Genomic DNA, 18,662 nt, shown 5'->3' on the forward strand with positions numbered 1-18,662 from the left:
TAATGAATACCAAGAAAATAATAAAATTTAAGCATGACTTGGTGAAGTTTATTAACAGCGCAAAGACATTTGGTTACAGCATCATTGTTGGTTACATTTGACCGAACAAAAGTTGACCCAAATTAAATAACATGAGAATGAGAATAGTTTGAGATGTGTTCGGAAGAGTTGACAGACTGTTGCGTTTTCAAGGCATTATAGTTTAGTGACAGTTGGTTGGTTCAATTGATACTTTCTGTTTTTAGTGTGTTTAAACGTTTCTCTTGATATTCATTATCCGGGGCAGTAGTCCGGGGGTTAATTGTCCTACGGGGGCAATTGTCCGGTGGGCAATTGTCCGGTGGGCAATTGTCCGGTGGGCAATTGTCCGGTGGGAAATTGTCCGGTGGGCAATTGTCTTAGATCCATACTTTCGCTTCGCTGGCGCATTTGGCCCGAGAGCCGCAGGTGGCACACCCCTGTTCTAATCTATTAGGTCTTAGAGTTGATGAGGAAGTAATAAAATGGAAAATGGGAACTTGTTGATGTCTTTTTGATTTAAAACATATTTTGTCACATGAGTGTATTATTGTGTCAATTCATCCGCTCGGTTCTTCTTTCAGATTTGTTTAGAACATTCTTTGACGTTAAATAAACCAACATGCAACAACAACAAGCTAACATGACGACTGCACAACCACAACCTGTTGTTGCTATGGCAACGCAGCAACCACCGGTCATTCCATCGCCCAGGAAACCTGAAAGCACACAACGTGCCCTGAACAAAATCCGAGGATTAGCGGTAAGCAGCAACTTGTGGTAATGAACTTATTTGGGTTGCAAAAAGTAACTTATTACTTTTATAATAATACAATATTTGTAGAATGGTTATTTCTTTCAACTGACTCTGTGTAGTCAGGTTTTATTTCTTTAAACAATACTTGTGTTAATTCCTCGTTTAAGATATTACTTTCATATACAAGTCAATTGAAAGAAATAGTTGTTTCACTCAGGTTTTAGGGAGTAAAGTAATTATCTTAATAGAGCATATAATCATACCAAACTTGAGGATTGGACGGAAAATCGGCCAAATAAATACTTATTTGTCAAAAATATTGCAACAACCACATACCCGATGGGTCAATTGACCGGTGTTGTAGATTTAAAGGTAGATGAAAGAATAATACGAGACCTACGCCTAATAAAATTTGTTTCCCATATTTCATCTTCGCAGAAATCTCAACTTGTAATGGGAATAATGTCTGTCCTTATTGAAATTGTCTTGATTGGATTGGTCAGCAGGTTTGGGTACCGTATCGGCAGCACCATTGGGGAAGGTATATGGTGTGGTGCATGGGTGAGTTTCAGAAAAAAAAAATCTAAAAAGCAAACAAAATCACTCCATTTATCAATACCATACAGGGATATTTAAAGAAGAGAATACGAAGGCTTTTATTACGTCTGCATTGCATTGCGCTGTAGCATCAGGCCTGGGTATTCACTGCATGCTCATTGCTCATGGTTACTTGCTCATTCAACTACCCGTATAGTTGCTTTACATCTAGCCATGATCTAGCCTACTGCAAAGGCTTTGTTAAGAAAAACAGCTTACTGGTAACATTTCAACTATCTTTTCAAACAAGTATTCTTTAAATACTCTCTACATAATATTTGCTAACTGTCTTGTACAGCTGATTGTACCAGCTGGCAGCTGCAGTACAAAATTTTGTGCAATGAAAGAATCGCATGTTTAACGCGCTACCAACTACGCCCTGGTAGCATCGCAAGAATAAAGCAATCGCTGCGTGCCTTAGTACTCCTTCTTTAGATATTCTTAAATACAATATTCTTGTTAGGATGGTTGTTTACTGGTCTAAATTTCTTACGCTGTTAACACAAAGAAAACTAAGTAACGTCATTTGGATAAATAAAAATCAAGACAAAAAATATTTAGGTTGCACTAATCAGTCTTCCATAGATGAAAACCGGTTATGCAACATGAACATATTGCTTTTAATTTTGTGTGTTTATTGGTCTTGTTAGATGAGTAATGTGAAGAATAGTTTGTTTTTCGGTTATCCAGTTAGAATTTTCTTCTTTGATTTTCAGAGTATTTTAATAACTTGTAAATTCTCGTAACTGCCCATGTGGCCTTTTAGCTTTTAGTTGCTCGGTTAGAATGGCTGATAATACAAGGTAGGCCTACTCTTTTGCACTGGTCATCTGACCAGGTCCGTTGAGAGGATATTTTGGGGCCCGGTATCAATGAGATTCTTGAACCCCAAATCAAAAAATTTCTAAAAAATAAGCACTACAATCCAAAAAAAACGCGTTTTTTTTCAACTCCCGGGGCCCTGGAAAAGGTTACGGACCCCTAAAATCATCCTGATCTTGGGGCCCCCTGGACCTCCCCTGTCAACGTTATTGCACCTGAACCTCTAACAAGCATGAATCCTTTGTTCACTTACTTATGTTATAGATAATTGTTGCTGGTGCACTTGGCATCTCTGCATCAAGACAAGTCTCCAAGAGATGCTTGGTGAGTTGGTTTATTCTGTTCGACGTTATTATTGAAATTGGTGTTTTGTGGTAAACGTGACAGAATCACTTAGGCTTTTCTAGAGCTTTATCCTCAAAGCGAATAGCTCACAAAACAAAACTTTAAAATTAAATACTGCAGTACAGTTAAAGTCAAAAGAAGGCAAGGAAAAATATTTTATCTTGAATAGTAAACAAAATGTTTGAAAACCTTATGTGTCAGAAAACACAAAATTTTCAAACAATTTGGTACACGTGGAAGCTGTTGAGAACACAAAATGTTTGAGACCATGTTTACCTAGTTATTTCACGACCACGGATGTGTGTATACTGTTGCCATGACGACCAAGGATGTGCTCACACGTTGAAGGTGAAACGGTCTTCCGAGCAAAACATGTTTCGATTACCATTCACATTTTTGACCGTTTCACCTTGAACATTTATGGGCACGTTGGGCGTCAAAGCAAATATCCAAACACGTATATACACGTCCGTGGTCGTAAAGGAGCTAGAGATACGGCCTGCAGATTTTTTCTAAAAATTATACTTTAATGTCTTCTTCACTGTCTTCCCCAGGTGACACAATGGGTTTTAACATCATTATAAGTTGAAAAAAAACAACAGTTTCATTCATAAAATTTCAATCCGACTGTTAATCACATCGTTCATAGTCTGATTGGACGTTTTTTTAACTGATATTCTCTTATTCTGCTGCTTCCCCAAAACTACAAAAAGCGCTTATATCATCACGAGTCAGCAATAAGTAACCAAATCTCAGAAAATTTCAGTCACGCAGCAGCAGTAGCTGTAATCAAAATATGCAACTGTGACAAATTAGGCCGCATCTCCAGGTGGCCATGTCGAGACCAAAGCAACTATCGAGGACGTTTCAATCTTTGGCAAAATAGGACTGAAACTTCCATTAGGAGAATTAATATTTATAAAAACTTCGTTGTCAGATTTCAATTGTTACAGTTGAGTAAATTCATTGTTTTGAAGCAATGTTGATGCAGGGAAAACATGAAATACTTCAAAAATTGTTGAAGTCATCGAGGAAGCTGGTTTTACTCATAAAATAACGATTGTATCCAAAGAATTTGATTGAATAAAAAATCATTATAGAAAAAGTGTTTGCAATATTACAACAAGTTTCTGTTCTTAAAAATCATATCCGCTGGTATAGAATTATTTGTAGGAGCCTCTATCAACCCGGTTGTCCATCCTTGACTGGTCGATTTTCGAGAGCAAGAATTCATGACTGCCATCACAGTAGTAATTCAAAACAGCAACCTGAGATAGTAGATTTTGTTTACAAATGTAACTTTAAAGTTTCGGGGCAACAACTGTAAAATTGAAAGAATGAGTTTTTGACGAAACATACACAACATTTTGACGACACACACACAAATTTTTAACGAAACACACACAACATTTTGACAAAACACACGCAAAATTTTGACGAAACACACATAACATTTTGGTAAAACAATTCATAGAGGTATGCTACCTCCGAACCTAAATGACAACGCCACGTGGTTGAGCCCATGGAACGTACTTAAACTAATACGAGAACTGAATGAATTCCAAAATACAGTATTATAATTCAGCATCATGTTTGATCAACATTACTTCAAGTCTATCAATCTTGCTTGCGACAATTTGTCGTTTTGATTGCAGATGACTTGCCTCTTAGCCTTCAGCATAGTTGGAGCAGCATTTTCTGCCACGCATTTCGCTCTCAGTGTCATTTCTGCTCTCGGCCAGTTTTCGGTGAGTAAAAAATGTTATAAACTTACTAGATTGGGTTCAACCATGGACTTCTAAATAATAGCATCTGGACTGAAAACTCAGTGGGCAACATGAGGCCAAACAGTTGGTACAACAGTTGGCCAACAGGGTTAGTTACTTGGCTGATGGCCCACTGTTGGCCACCTGTTGTACCAACTGTTTAGCCTCATGTTGCCCACTGAGTTTCCAGTCCAGATGCTACTATTTAGAAGTCCATGGTTCAACTTTTCCTTGGCCAATTTTGTCAACCTTACTAAATTAACAAAACTTATTGCCAAATTAAATAACTACATGGGTTGTAGGCTAGACTAAACACAACGTACAAAGAAAGGTATAACGTTAAAGTTTGAAGCATCATATAGTAGGCTAGATAACTATTGTAGTCTATGTAACTTACTGTACAGCAGGCAAATTTGCTAACTTTTGGAGTAAAGATTTAATGTTTTAAGAACTTTGATTTGAATCTTAATAATAATAATCATAATGTTTGTTTTTGTATAACGCTGTACCCATCGCAGAATGCGTTGCTCCTAAGCGCTTTACAAAGCAGACTGTGTCAATCAGTAATCAATAGTAATCTTAAGCTTTTTCTATAATTATAATTCTGGATCTATTTATCTTGTTCTGGCAGGGTACATAGGAAATTATGTGATGTTTAACTGTACTTTAACTATTGTAATACGAGCAGAACTCACATATTTTTTCGGCTGGTCTGCATTAAAGTTGTCAGACTCCAAGTTTCTTTGTCTCGCACTACTGCAATGTAACCTAAGCCGTAGGGCCGCTGAGATGATAATGAGATCATGGCCAACGAGATCCTTAATCCCCAAATCAAGATATTGCTAAGAAAACGTAGGCTACAATGTCTAACGAATGAGAACAGGTTTCTTCAAGTTTTGGGAAGGTTACAGGCCCTTAAAATCATGTTGGGCCTAGGTCTGAAAGACTACTCCCTGGATTCCCCTGTCAACGTTAATGCTACAATGCAAGCATATGATTGGAAATACCTTTTTTTTCTAGATAGCTGGTCGTATTTTGAAGATAATTCAATGCTTGCTTTCATTCGCTTCTCTGATAGTTCTCATCTTAAGCTCTTACCACAGTGGATATCTCGTACAAGGATTCTGCTTAGTGAGTTATGTGGTTTCTTAGCAAATAGGTCCGTTTCATAACTTTTAACATATTTCAAAAATGCATAAGTCCATTGAGAGGACGCGTTAGGCCCGCTGCCAATGAAAGGCCCGGACTTCTCAAAAACGATAACACTAAAAAAATATCTCAACTCTATTAGAAGTATGAGTTATCTTTCAAAGTCTCAGGTTTGTTAGAAATATTCCGGTTTCTAAAAAGAACCTTGCATCGAATCCAAAGTTACCTCTGGATATCCTTTGTCAAAGTCTACTGTAGCCTACAGTGTATATCATTGTTCATTAGTTCACATTCGGCTAATATACAAGAATGACAATACATAAATACATAAGCTGGTGTAGCCTACCTAAAGAGTCCTATAATTAAAACCCAAACATAAGGTTTGAACCTGTAGTGTATACCATGCATAAGCCTATATAAAGTTGAAAAGCTTCCTTGTTGGCTAATTTTGCGTTGCTGTGTTTTTTGAACTCCCACAGAGCGATTAAAATTGTTAAAAATATTAATATATCTAAAGCCAAACCAGAAATAATCAATTAATTAAAAAACAAATGGGAAATTCTTGCAAGTTATTCGATTAGTTTGGCGCTTATAAGCGAGCCAGACTTTTTATTTGTTTTATTGAAAAATTTCATAAGTTTGGCTTCATAAAATGAGCTGATGAACTTTGGTTGGATACCTATTTGGCCATTAAGAAGATGAGCTGAACTGCATTTGAAAATTAAAAACTGAAGATTAAAAAGTACATTGAAGTGCATGGTTTCATTTTGACTCAGGATCCAAAACATCACAAATTAGGGAAGCCATGGACTTGAAGCCATTTGATGAAGCATTACTTTGTGTTCACTAGAATGGTGAGACCCAGAATCATTTTTAAATAATAAAGTCGGCTTAAGAAAGCTATTCCAATGGGAAATTGATGGGGCCCAGGGGGACAGTCAAAGATGATTTGATTGATAGTCTGCTTCAACGTCCTACACTAACATGCCTTTGACATAGTGGTACGGTATATCCTTTAACAATAACAATGTCACCTTTTTCAGCCTATTGCATCTGGCCAGCCTCAAGTCATCTACGTCTTATCAAACCCTCAAGAATCAAACGTGATGCAACAACGTGAGTAAAACAAACAAAAACGCGAGTTTGAAAGAAAATGCAGTTTAGCTATAAGTTCCACCTGTTATGAAGGCTACGTCTAGCTTTGCAAATACAAAATTTAGATGCTCAAACACTCAATTATGGTGGTTTTTTATTCGTTTTGTTTATACTAGTAACGTAGGCCTATTACTCTCACACCAAACAAAATAAACGTTTTCTCTTTCTCTCAAGTCCAGTTACATTAGCGTTTGAATAACTCTGTGTTTTAACGTTAACGAGCTATCGCTTTCTTAGCTGGAGTACCCGGAGCACAAGGATACGTCATACAAGGACTTCAACCAGTGTCCCAGATGATCCAGTATTCTGGAATACCAATCCAGCAACAAATGGCACCAGCAGCTACTCAAAATCCGGCCCATACTAAGGAGCAAGAAGCCTTGGTTTCCCAAACCGGCCAACCTAATCATCCGCCTGTTTATTCCAATTTACAAGACTAAACAAAAACACGTTTTTTTGTGTGATTTGTGAATACATTCATTAAAAATCGAGTAATTTCTGTACACTCTTTGCTTCAAAAGTTGAACGAAATTTTACAAAAGTTGTAGTGCTTATATACCGAAAAAGAACAACTGTTAACAATCTCAAATGAAATACTGAAATGGCAAAACACATTCAATCAAGCATGAAAACCGCTCAACAGAGCGAAAGAAACCAAATAAGGTAATGCTATGTGGGAGATTTTTATAAAAGCTAGATAAAAACTTTTACAATCTGAAGCTACTGCTAAACTGCTTTTTAATAGAAGAAAGTTAAAAGAAATGGAATAGCGGATGTTTAGGATTTATTAAGTCAACCATGTATTTATTAAAATTACACTGCTTAGAGAAGATCCGTGTTTGGCTGCGGTTGGATCTCCTATAGGCAGTGGCGCCGGCAGAGGGGGGGCAGGCGGGGCAGCTGCCCCCCCAATGTTTTGGGCATCATCTTTTTAATTTTTTTTTTATATTCTTACATATTGTTTTTTTTTTTAAATATTTGGATCCCAACCTGAAGTCAACTCAAGTTGCAAGGGGGGGGGGGGGGGGGGGGTAAAAGCTTTCTTTTTTATTTTAAACTTACTCTTGCTGCTGTTATTATTACGATTTTGTGATTTTATTCACGTATACTTTGCCTGCTGTCTGTCACGTAACCGGCTGTTCAGCAGATTGACTCTTGCTTGCTTCTTGAGTGGTGGCAGTGCATACAGCAGTGGGTCATTCCTGTTTCAAGGATATAATGTAGATTGAACTCAAAGAAGTCTACTAAAGTAATACAGTAAGTAACCAGTGGTTTGATGACTATCTCTGGCTGGAGTATTCAGAAGCTATGGATGCCACATTTTGCTTTCCCTGTCGAGTTTTCAACAGCTTGGTATGTTATAATCCTGTTAATATTAGTTAAAGTTTATTCTATTAAACTGCAATTTTGCTCCACCGGTGTTAAATGATTTTTTAGTCTTTATGTTTTTTTTATCCTATCCACGAAGATTTCATGCGCAATATAATGACGATAAAGTTTAAAACACACAATGAGCGAACAATTATATTATATACGTATTAAGATGCAAAAAATGCAGTATATATGACGAAATAATGCAACTAAAGTCAACATGTTCCTACGTTTATTAGACGTTAAAATACGTTTCACTTGTAGTAAAATTCTTTTCTCATTCTGAGGATATTGCGTTGCTTATTGCCTTTAAATTGGAAGACTTGCGTCCCCGCGAGCAAGCTTGTGCATCTTTTACATCGATTCAACGCCCTACAACGTTGAATCGATATAAAATCAACAGATTTAGCTGGCTGGGGTTAGCGTTTTAATTGATTATTTTTACTTTCAGTAAAGCATTTGTAAAAATGGTTTTTCAATCTGGAAAAAAGCAACGCAGAATTTCGCTAGCCATGGCAGTTGCAAGTCCCATACGGAATCCAACTGTGATTTATTTTGAATTTTATTTTTTTCAACAGATCAGACATGTCAAAAATGTGGGACTTTTGGTAGGCTATATTGCAATAGACAATAGCAGTAGAAAACAAGAGAAATTAAATAATATATCACTGTCTTGCACCAGTGGCGTAGCCAAGGGAGGGGGGTTTGGGGGTTTCAACCTTTCCAATTGAATTTACGGATGTTAATACATTGTTTGCAAGAAAAGCTTCAGCCTATAATGTAATTTCACATCAAACTGTGCAAGGATGCAAGCCATCTGTAACTGCTGAGATCGCTTGTTCGATATAGATTAACGTCTAAACAGCTATTCGTTATACAAAACTTAAATATATCAGAAATAAAGTAACTTCATTGTCTCAAAACTTTTTGTTTGACACTCATCAAGATGTATGACATCCATGACGTTACTTTTTTCTAAACTTTGGGTTGACTTTAAAGCATAAAAGTTAGTGACTTACAGGAATAAGATCGCTTTTTGGATCAACCAAGGAGAAAATTGTTAAATAATAAAACTGTAATAATCTCGCAAAAAAAAGCAATCAACCTATGAAGAGCTTGTTTCCAAAACTGCTTACATCCACTTTCGGTGATTTCGAGAAAACCACGAAAAACGTTTATGCGCGTAAGCGGTTTTGGAAGAAAACGCAATTTTTAGTGTCGAATTTGAAGCAGAAAGAGAAGGTTTTGGAAAAAAAGGAATGGATAGTAGGTACCTATGGTAATACTCTACCTAATGACACTCTAAACTCAATTTTAGTAAAAGTGGCGCCTAAGCGGTTTTGGAAACAAGCTCTTCCTATGTCTCTAAAACAAAGTTTGCCTAATTTTAAACGAAACTGCATTAAAAGAGCGAGTTTTGCCAATACCAAACATTCAAATATCTCAGCCTGGAATTAGCAACAAGAAAACATAGAAACTTACACTAAACTGAAAGTAATTTTTCAAAATATTCTGGGGGAGCCCCCCCAGACCCCCCGCTGCTAAGTGTCGCCTTCGGCGAACACGCCATCGGGCTTCGCCCGCCGGCCGTAAACACCCCCCTTAAAAAAGTCCTGACTACGCTACTGTCTTGCACTGCCAATATTTTGCCCCCCCATTGTTGAAGGTCTGGCGCCACTGCCTATAGGAAATGAAAATGACTTTAGAAAATGAAAATGAAAGTTTTCGATACTGCGACCAGTGATATTTAAAATGTTGGGACATTTTTTGTTGAACAAGTAGCAGATGATAGTGATGTACAAATTCGCAAAATTTATGATCTTGCTGGGATTGGATACAACTCGTTCAATGTTGGACGATTAACTCTTGTTAAAGCTGATAATTTCACCTCTACTTTGACTAAAGGTTTATTATAATTTAGTAATAGTTGTACTGATGAGTTCTCTATAAACGAAAACCGGTTCTGCAACAAATAAATTGTAAAATGAAATTGTAATGCTGTGTGGAAGATAGCTAGTCGTCGATCGTATAAAGACTGACTTCGAGCAAAAACTTTAGAGTTTTGTGTCATTTAAGGATTCGTTGAGGTTTTAGATTTGTGATCGCCCATAGAGGAAGTCCCTTAGTGCCTGATCCTTTCTATGACTTTAGCATCTTTTCAATGATTTGATAATGGTTTTCTTTAGCACCCAGTTCCTAGTCGTCTCTATCATTCTCACTGACCGCAATGCTTTGCAGCCTATTTGCAGCTTTGCACGATAGTGAAACCGATCTTTTGACGTAGCATTTATAAAAATCTCCCACATAGCATTACCTTATTTGGTTTCTTTCGCTCTGTTGAGCGGTTTTCATGCTTGATTGAATGTGTTTTGCCATTTCAGTATTTCATTTGAGATTGTTAACAGTTGTTCTTTTTGGGTATATAGGCTAAGCACTACAACTTTTGTAAAAGTTCATTCAACTTTTACAATCTGAAGCTACTGCTAAACTGCTATTTAATAGAAGAAAGTTAAAAGAAATGGAATAGCGGATGTTTATGATTTATTAAGTCAACCATGTAGCCATAGGCGTAGCCAGGGGGGGGGGGGGGGGCGAACGGGGCCATGGCCCTCCCAAATTTTCAAAGTTTGGATTCCGAAGTTGAACCCTTCGTTGAAAATATAATATAATTTGTATAAATTTATATTGTTTTCGAAGACATCTGGCTATTAACACCCCCCAGGACTTGTTTTAGACACACAGAAAGACACCAATAAATTTTGCAAATCGTAAATCGCGCAAAGTTTACGCGATTTACGCTTCTTTTAACTAATCTGTGGAAGCAATTTCAGAATCGCTTACTGTGTAGGGTTTTTGTGTAGCTGAGATTTTGTGTTCTCTAATTTTAGCCGCAGTTTTTGCCCGTTTGTGTGTAGATAAGAGCTACCTTTAATAAGTTAATAGCTGTTTATCTGCTAATAAGTTTCATACAAATATTACCCTGAAAGGGTTTACAGAAAGCGTTATAATCCATTATTTAAGTGTAATTTTGGAAAAATTTTCCGGGGGAGCATGCCCCCGGACCCCTCTAGAATATGCGTGCCTTCGGCACGCTCTAACCCCCACCAGCTTTATTACTTCCCTTGCTTAACCCACCAGGATGCGCCACTGCACATCAGGTGGCGATGTCTTAAATCAAACATTTTGTCGTTCTCTTCAATTCATCAAATATTTGGCCCCCCCCCCAATTTTTTTTCTGGCTACGCCACTGCATGTAGCCTACTTATTAAAATTATACTGCTTAGAGAAGATCCGTGTTTGGCTGCGGTTGGATCTCCTATAGAAAATAAAAATGACTTTAGAAAATGAAAATGAAAGTTTTCGATACTGCGACCAGTGATATTTAGAATGTTGGGACATTTCTTGTTGAACAAGTAGCAGATGATAGTGATGTACAAATTCGCAAAAATTATGATCTTGCTGAAATTGGATACAACTCATTCAATGTTGGACGATTAACTCTTGTTAAAGCTGATAATTTCACCTCTACTTTAACTAAATGTGTATTATAATTTATTAATAGTTGTACTGATGAGTTTTCTATGAACAAAAACCGGTTCTGCAACAAATAAATTGTAAAATGATATTGTAATGCTGTGTGGGAGATAGCTAGTCGTCGATGGTATAAAGACTGACTTCGAACAAAAACTTTAGAGTTTTGTGTCATTTAATTAATGATTCGTTGAGGTTTTAGATTTGTGATCGCCCATAGAGGAAGTCCCTTAGTGCCTGATCTTTTCTATGACTTTAGCATCTTTTCAACGATTTATTGATATACGGTATTTCTTGTAGGCTAATGTGTAGCCTACACAACCTTTTTTTCAATGAATATGCTATATACAGTAGGGTCACTAGGGTGGATCGTTTTTTAACTTGTTTTCTTAATCGCTTATTAATACTGCGGAAAAGTTGTGCACTGGCATTGTAAGCACAACACAAAAAATTTTTCAAAATTTTTAATATATTGGGTTGCCCCAAAGAAGGTGAAATATTAGAAAAAGTGGAAAATTTCTTAAAATTTTATTTTTTGCTTTGATTTTTAATCGCTTATTATTAAGAACGGGGAAGAGTTGTGCACTGATATTGTACGCACAACGCAAAAATAAATTTCCAAAAAAATTAATATTTTGAGGTGCTCCAACAAAGTTTAAAATTCAAAAAAGAATTGCAAATTTTTAAAAATTCTATTTTTACACATTTGTAACTGCACTACCTCCGCGAATCATTGTAAATTACAAATAAAATCAATATTTACAAGTAGAATTACAAGTACATGTAGGATACGCAAACCTTTTAAGAACATAATCTAAAAAATTGTTTTGTATTGAGACGGGACATATCTTGCCTGGACTGTAGCCGACTTCTGATAAATCCATCGCGGTTAGCGGCACCACATAGCCTACTGCAACAGAGGCCTCCGTTACAACCTTAACACTTTGTTCGACTGCTTGCGTGTGGCAGGGGAAATTGAGAGAATGTTGGCTTGTGTTGATGTTTTTGAACGACCAAAGTTTTCTGTTGTCATTTTCATAGTTATTGAAGGTTCGGTTTTGTCGTTATCGGTTTGCCAGCATATCATATCAACATAACTGACAGCAGTAAAACTGAATTTTGGCAGTTTGAAGCGCCGGATTTCAGTACAAACGGAAGTTTTTTGTGCAAACAGTATACGCGTATTCCCAGCTTACACCCCTGTGATTCTTTGTCAAACAGCATTAATAAAAGTATGTTTTCGCTGTGGCCAAAAAATCCTTTTCTTTGAATAACAGGGTCGACAATGGCCTTTAGTTTATCCGACAGGTAGCGAGATTTGCTGATGGTTTGCCATAGATGAACAGCACCGCTGATCGGCTGATACAGAGTGGAGTACACTTTATTTCGAACCACATAGGAGCATATACCTTCATGACAAAGGTAGCCAACGTTTTTTTTAACATATCAGAGGGTTCTGTGGTCCCTATATACAACCGCAGAATGCGATTCCCGCAGTTAACCAGAGTGAGTGATTAAGCTTACCTGGACTTCTTCTGGCGAGTAAACTGGAAATTTCTGTACAAACGCAATGACAAATGTCCCGAAGTTATCTTTGGTCTGTGCTTAACCGTATCTGTTACTGGCGTAGACCTTATGGTCTCGCCCTCTGCTAATTCAGCAATTTCACATAGAAGCAGTGACGCTAGAAACCTGAGATTTTTTGAGTTTTACTTTTTTTTCTTGCCCCAACTTTTAATCCCGATTATGTTGGTATCGGATAATTGTGAAGTTCACAATAAACCTTTTGTCACAGCCAGTTATAAAATGCAAGAAATTTGCTGATATTCAATAGCTTGATTGACAGTTTACTATTAGCGTGCGGTTTCATTTTGTGTTTGTTATTCATTACGCAACAGCGCTAAAATTCCATTCTTTACCCAGGCAGCAAAATTCGTCATTTTTACATTGATTCAATGTCGATTTTGCTGTCTGGGTAGGGAGTTGGTCTTTGACGCGATATGAGTCATTCTTTGCTGGCAGACAATGATTAGGAAGGTAATTTATTATTTGTGCAAATTGCTTTGTAGTACAAAAAGTGCATGGAATACTGTTTGTACAGAAACGGAAAAACAAAATTGATGAAACTCTGTGTTCCATGCAAGAGGACTTTCAAAATAAAATGTGAACTGAGAAATTTGACCAAGAAATGGCGAAAATAGGTCAAAAACCGAGTCTTTATCACCTTTTCTACCTAAAATACACAATCACGAATATATTTTGCGAAATAAATTGATTGAAGTGATAGATAAGGCTTTTGACCAAAGGCATACTTTTTCGCGTTGTTATTTGATATAAGCCGACGGAGTAATTAGCAATAAGAGAGACGTAGACCTGATGGTCTCGGCCAGTAACTTTTGACGCCAAAAGGAAGCAGTGACAGATACGGTTAAATCGGTCACACCCATATGAGGAAAATTACTTGGTATTGATTCACATCGTCGGATAGACATTTTATCACATGTAAGTAAAGCCTTTCCAATCTGTCCGGAATACCCACGAGGACCAGTTGTACTGCCATCCAAAAACTCAAAAAGATGCTGCAAGGGTAATTTGTTTGTGTGGAGTTGATATACTAACCATCGCAGCGGTTTTTGAAACTTTAATTCCAACAGTCAGATAACACCGCGTGCATGACCCGTATTTACCACAGTACCATCACACTCCACGGCTGTCATTACGCTAGTGTCTGTTCCTCTATCATGGACTGCTGATATTATAAAGTCGGCAATGCTTCCAGGCTGTTCCTGCGGTTGGACTTAAATATTGAGATCCAGGTTCGGCAATAATACACACATGCTCTTCAACAACAGATCTTCTGTGAGACACCCCATGATCGTCTACTTCAATCTTTAGTGTTTTGTCTTTTCTGCCATCAAAATACAAACCGTGTAAAACGTCCGACCTGGACTCCTCCAATTCTTCTCGATTTCTACTTCTTGATCTCCGAACTTTGTTTCTATCAATAATACCAGTTTTATCAGCACTAACCACTACCATACCTACATCGTGCAATGTAGCAGACGCTACAGGTCTGGTGGTCTAGTATGGTGGAACGAAATTAGAGTTATGGTCGTCGTCATGAGATCGATTTGCGATCCGTGTAGCTGCTTGAGAGAGATAGCCTACAGCTTGAAACCTGCAGTAAGTCAAGTGTGTGCTAGTAAGTCAAGTGGGAAGTCAGCAAACGTTAGTGAATGTTCATGTTATTAAACAGGATACAGACAACCATGACATCAGCATTGCGAAGTAAACATTGATTTTCGGAAATTTTCTGAAGCGATTAAAAACTAAAACAGAAAATAAAATTTTTGGAAATTGTCCACTTTTTCTAATATTTCAACTTGTTTGGGGCAACCCAAGATATTAAAATTTTTGAAAATTATTTTTTGTGTTGTGCTTACAATGTCATTGCACAGATTTTCCGCGCTCTTAACAAGCGATTAAAAACTAGGCTAAAACAAAAAATAAATTTTTTGGAAATTTTCCACTTTTTCCAACGTTTCAACTTCTTTGAGGCAACCCTTAAGATATTCAAATTTTTGGATTTTTTTTTGCGTTGTGCTTACAATGTCAGTGCACAACTTTTCCGCACTATTACTAAGCGATTAAGAAAAAAAGTTAAAAAACGATCCACCCTAATAGGCAGTAGCCTAATGTGCAAACGTTTGGTTGTTGACAGAATGTTGAGGCAACCGTGAACTCACGTCCCATTTGTAACCATGGTCACTTAGTAGGCCTAAGAAGACAAACTTTTTCCTGCAAAACTTATTTATGTGTAATCGAATGAAATAATTTTAATTACAGCCAACATACAGTATAATACAAATTGCAGTAGCCTTGAATAAAATCAATCCCAGGATCAGGATTTAAAAACCATCAGTTAAAATTCCGAGATTTTCCAGGCTCTCATGCCAATGGTTTTTGTACTAAAATCACATCAGTTGCTTTAAGTACGTTTTTACTAGTAAGTCTGTGTTTCTGGTAGGCCTAAAGCTGCATCTCCTTCAGCCACCGCTTTTATCCTACCCTAAATTAACTTTATGCCAATATAAAGCATTGGCGTACGCTGACATTTTTTTGGTGTTCATATGTTTTCAGCAGGCTTTAAACACACATTAGGTTTGCAGTTTGCTCAATAGCTGTTCAGATCATATCAAATAAACCGATATGACATAAATGATCCTATCAATGTTGTTTGTTTCAAATTGCTGTTTTCTTGACGGTGTGCAGAAGTAAAGTAGAAATGTTGCTACGAATTTTTTTATTGACTTAGTATCAAATAGCCTAGACCTGGTGTGCAGACAAAAAGATCTAGTAGAACTACTTCAGAATCGAAAAATAGGAAAAAAGAAACTTTTACAACGAAACACGAGCAGAAGACTATAGACAGTTAGACACGGTTGGTTGTTAGCAATTTACCAGCGATGTTTTCCCCATGAGTCATTTGCAACGGATGAATGCAGATGACTGAAGCGGAAAGTTGTGCTTGGGCGTTTTTGGTGCTTCTGCAACGAGACTTGTATGACAAGATCATACCATTGAAAGTTGAAGAGAAGAATGTTTAGCAGTTTTAATCTTGAAGGTAGGCTTATTTATGATTTCTATGAGATTGATTAATTTGAGTTTGTTGAGTCTTTTGTATCTTAATGATTTCTCTGGGATCAGTGTAAAACACAAGACGAAAAAAACTACTGTGTGTGCATTGCAGTCCTTGTAATGTGCTTTTGCCTCCATGAAATCACGTTTACAATACTTGACTCGTTAACAACACTTAATTAATGATGGTGAATACCGAAAAGTTCTTGAAAAGTTAATATTCTGTCACTTCATTTTTAAGCAAGACTTCCGTCTAAGTTTTTCATTATGAAATTTTTATTCACAATCTTTCCTGGAAAATTTATCAAAGCCAAATTTTCGAAATTATTTTCCAGAATATCCAGGGGTAGATTGCAAGGCGGTGATTTTTTACTTGAGTTGAGAGTTGTAATACACGCTTCTGTAATTCTACACGTAGTCAGGCGTGCGTGGTATCCCATCATATAGCCACTAAAAGGCAATCATTTCGATGAAAAGTTTCGAAGAATATACAGAAAAAAAATATTTGAACAACATTTCCTTGTGAGATGCGGTGTCATATTTAAGCGTGCACAGTTCAACATTAGAAACCAAAGCGAAATTAAGTTAGCTAGTTTTTTTTTTTTTATCTAGCTTGTGCATTTGTAGGCCTACAACATGGCGGAAGGTTTGCAGTTTTGCGAGCTTTATTAATATGTAGAACACAATTGAGTGAACGAATTGCGTGGTAGAAATACGAAAGGCGATGGACCTTGTTTGTCCAACCGAGGCAGCAAAATAGCAGCAAGACATCCTTCAGAACAAATCGAACTCAAAGAAACTCAAAACTAAAAAGAGCAGCAAAGCCGAACTGAAAAGGATTAAAAAAAGAGCTCGATCTTTTCACAGCAATGCATCAAGTGTGAACTTGAACAGGCAGCAGTGTCCGAGTGGATAGCGCGTTGGGCTCGCAGTCGAGAGCCTGCATGTTCGACTCCAGCCACCCGCACTTGCTGTTGTTTCTCTGGGCAAGAAACTTTACGATAATTGCCTCTACCCAGTGATCGATTTCGAGTAATGGGTAGTACCAAATTTAAGTCATAAGTAGAGTCGACAATCGGAAACAGACATTGCCGTCGGCTGCAGCGTGGATCAGGTATACGTCGGAAGGCGTACACCGATGCATAGCGCTCAAGTCCGCTTTCCCGCAATGCAGGATAAAGATATGAAAAACAAAAAAACAAACAACTTTGTGGCCGACCAACTTACATCAATCATGAAATCTTTCCAACAAAGACAGTCTTTGATTTGATTTGGTTTTTGAATGTTTATCCTCGAACTGACAAAGCCTTGATAGGTTATTCCTCGTAGTTTCGCATACTTGTAGAGACTCTTGACGCACGCCGGTTACCGAGATTGGCAGAGTGAAATATCCGGTAGTTGTTGCCGGGAAATTATTCCATTCACTAGGTGCCGCTGAATGGAGAGCAATCCGAAATGCGTTGCTCAAGCGTACACTCCGAGAGTAGAACCAGTGCCGCGTGATCTTGAGCCGCTCGCGTAACCACTGAGCTAACGAGGCAGTCACTTGCTATCACTGTGCAGTTTTACGACCTACAGCCCAGGTGGACCTCACAGACCTTAACGACGAGACAGTGAGCTGGTAGCATCACTTTAGGAATGTTGGCTGAATTGCTACCTCAAAAACAAGAAGAATACAACAGGTGCGACTTGGTTTGTCATTGTAGGCTACAAACCGACAAAACTGTCAACGAGACATGAGAAATGACATCACGTTGGCTATGTTTGCTGGGTTTGCAAAGCTTTTGGTAAGCAATTCTTTTGTTTCTCCAAGTCGATAGGAGAAGGGAGAAGGCTCATCACCAGGCGGGGGCTAAAGTGTAATAACTGTCATCCCCAAAGCTTTGAACTCTATGAAGGTCCTTCAAGAAATTCCTATTACTGTGGTCCTTATGTATCAGCTATACAAACAAGCAACACAAAGTTTCGTGATTGAGTTTATTCCTTTGATCATGAAAACCCTCCTCCTGCAACCTAGCCAGGTGGCCAGAAGTCGTCCCAAATTCAACAATGAATTGTTTGTCGACTTTCTTGCCGCTCAAGTCAAGAGTCTGTCTTTTGTTGCATTCTTTGTACGCCTGTACCATGAAAACATCATTCAATATTCAAATGAGATGGCCCGGGCCATGGTACAGTTGCTAGGCAACTGCTCACCAGAGGTGGCATATTGAGTGGCGAGTATCGCTGTCGGCTGCTCTTATCCAACAGTCCACCACAGTCAAGAACAAAGACATTCGAAAATTTTTGGATGGGATTTACGTTTCACAAAAGACAACTGTCGAGGAAGATGAAGCGTAGTTCTGAGCGAAATAAATTTATTATCTGACTTGTGTAGTTTGCTTTTTCAAAGTGGGAATTTACATACTGGGATTTGAGGCACATTAAAAATGAACAGTATTCCAGGTGTGATAAAACATGACAATAGACTTGATGCTGAACGTGTCCCATTTGGCTGCAGAGTATTGTTTGATATA

General features: G+C 37.7%; 1 protein-coding gene across 1 annotated transcript; it reads left to right on the forward strand.

Annotated features, from left to right (window-relative positions):
* Positions 1–661: 661 nt before the first annotated feature.
* Positions 662–7,049, forward strand: LOC145770857 (uncharacterized). The gene is made up of 5 exons (XM_082582597.1): positions 662–781; positions 4,195–4,287; positions 5,326–5,436; positions 6,498–6,570; positions 6,847–7,049. The coding sequence occupies exons 1-5, from the start codon at positions 662–664 to the stop codon at positions 7,047–7,049; spliced, it is 600 nt and encodes a 199-aa protein (XP_082438723.1).
* Positions 7,050–18,662: the final 11,613 nt, after the last annotated feature.

Source organism: Aplidium turbinatum, chromosome 5 (genome assembly GCF_918807975.1).
Source record: "Aplidium turbinatum chromosome 5, kaAplTurb1.1, whole genome shotgun sequence".
Taxonomy (NCBI): Eukaryota; Metazoa; Chordata; class Ascidiacea; order Aplousobranchia; family Polyclinidae; genus Aplidium; species Aplidium turbinatum.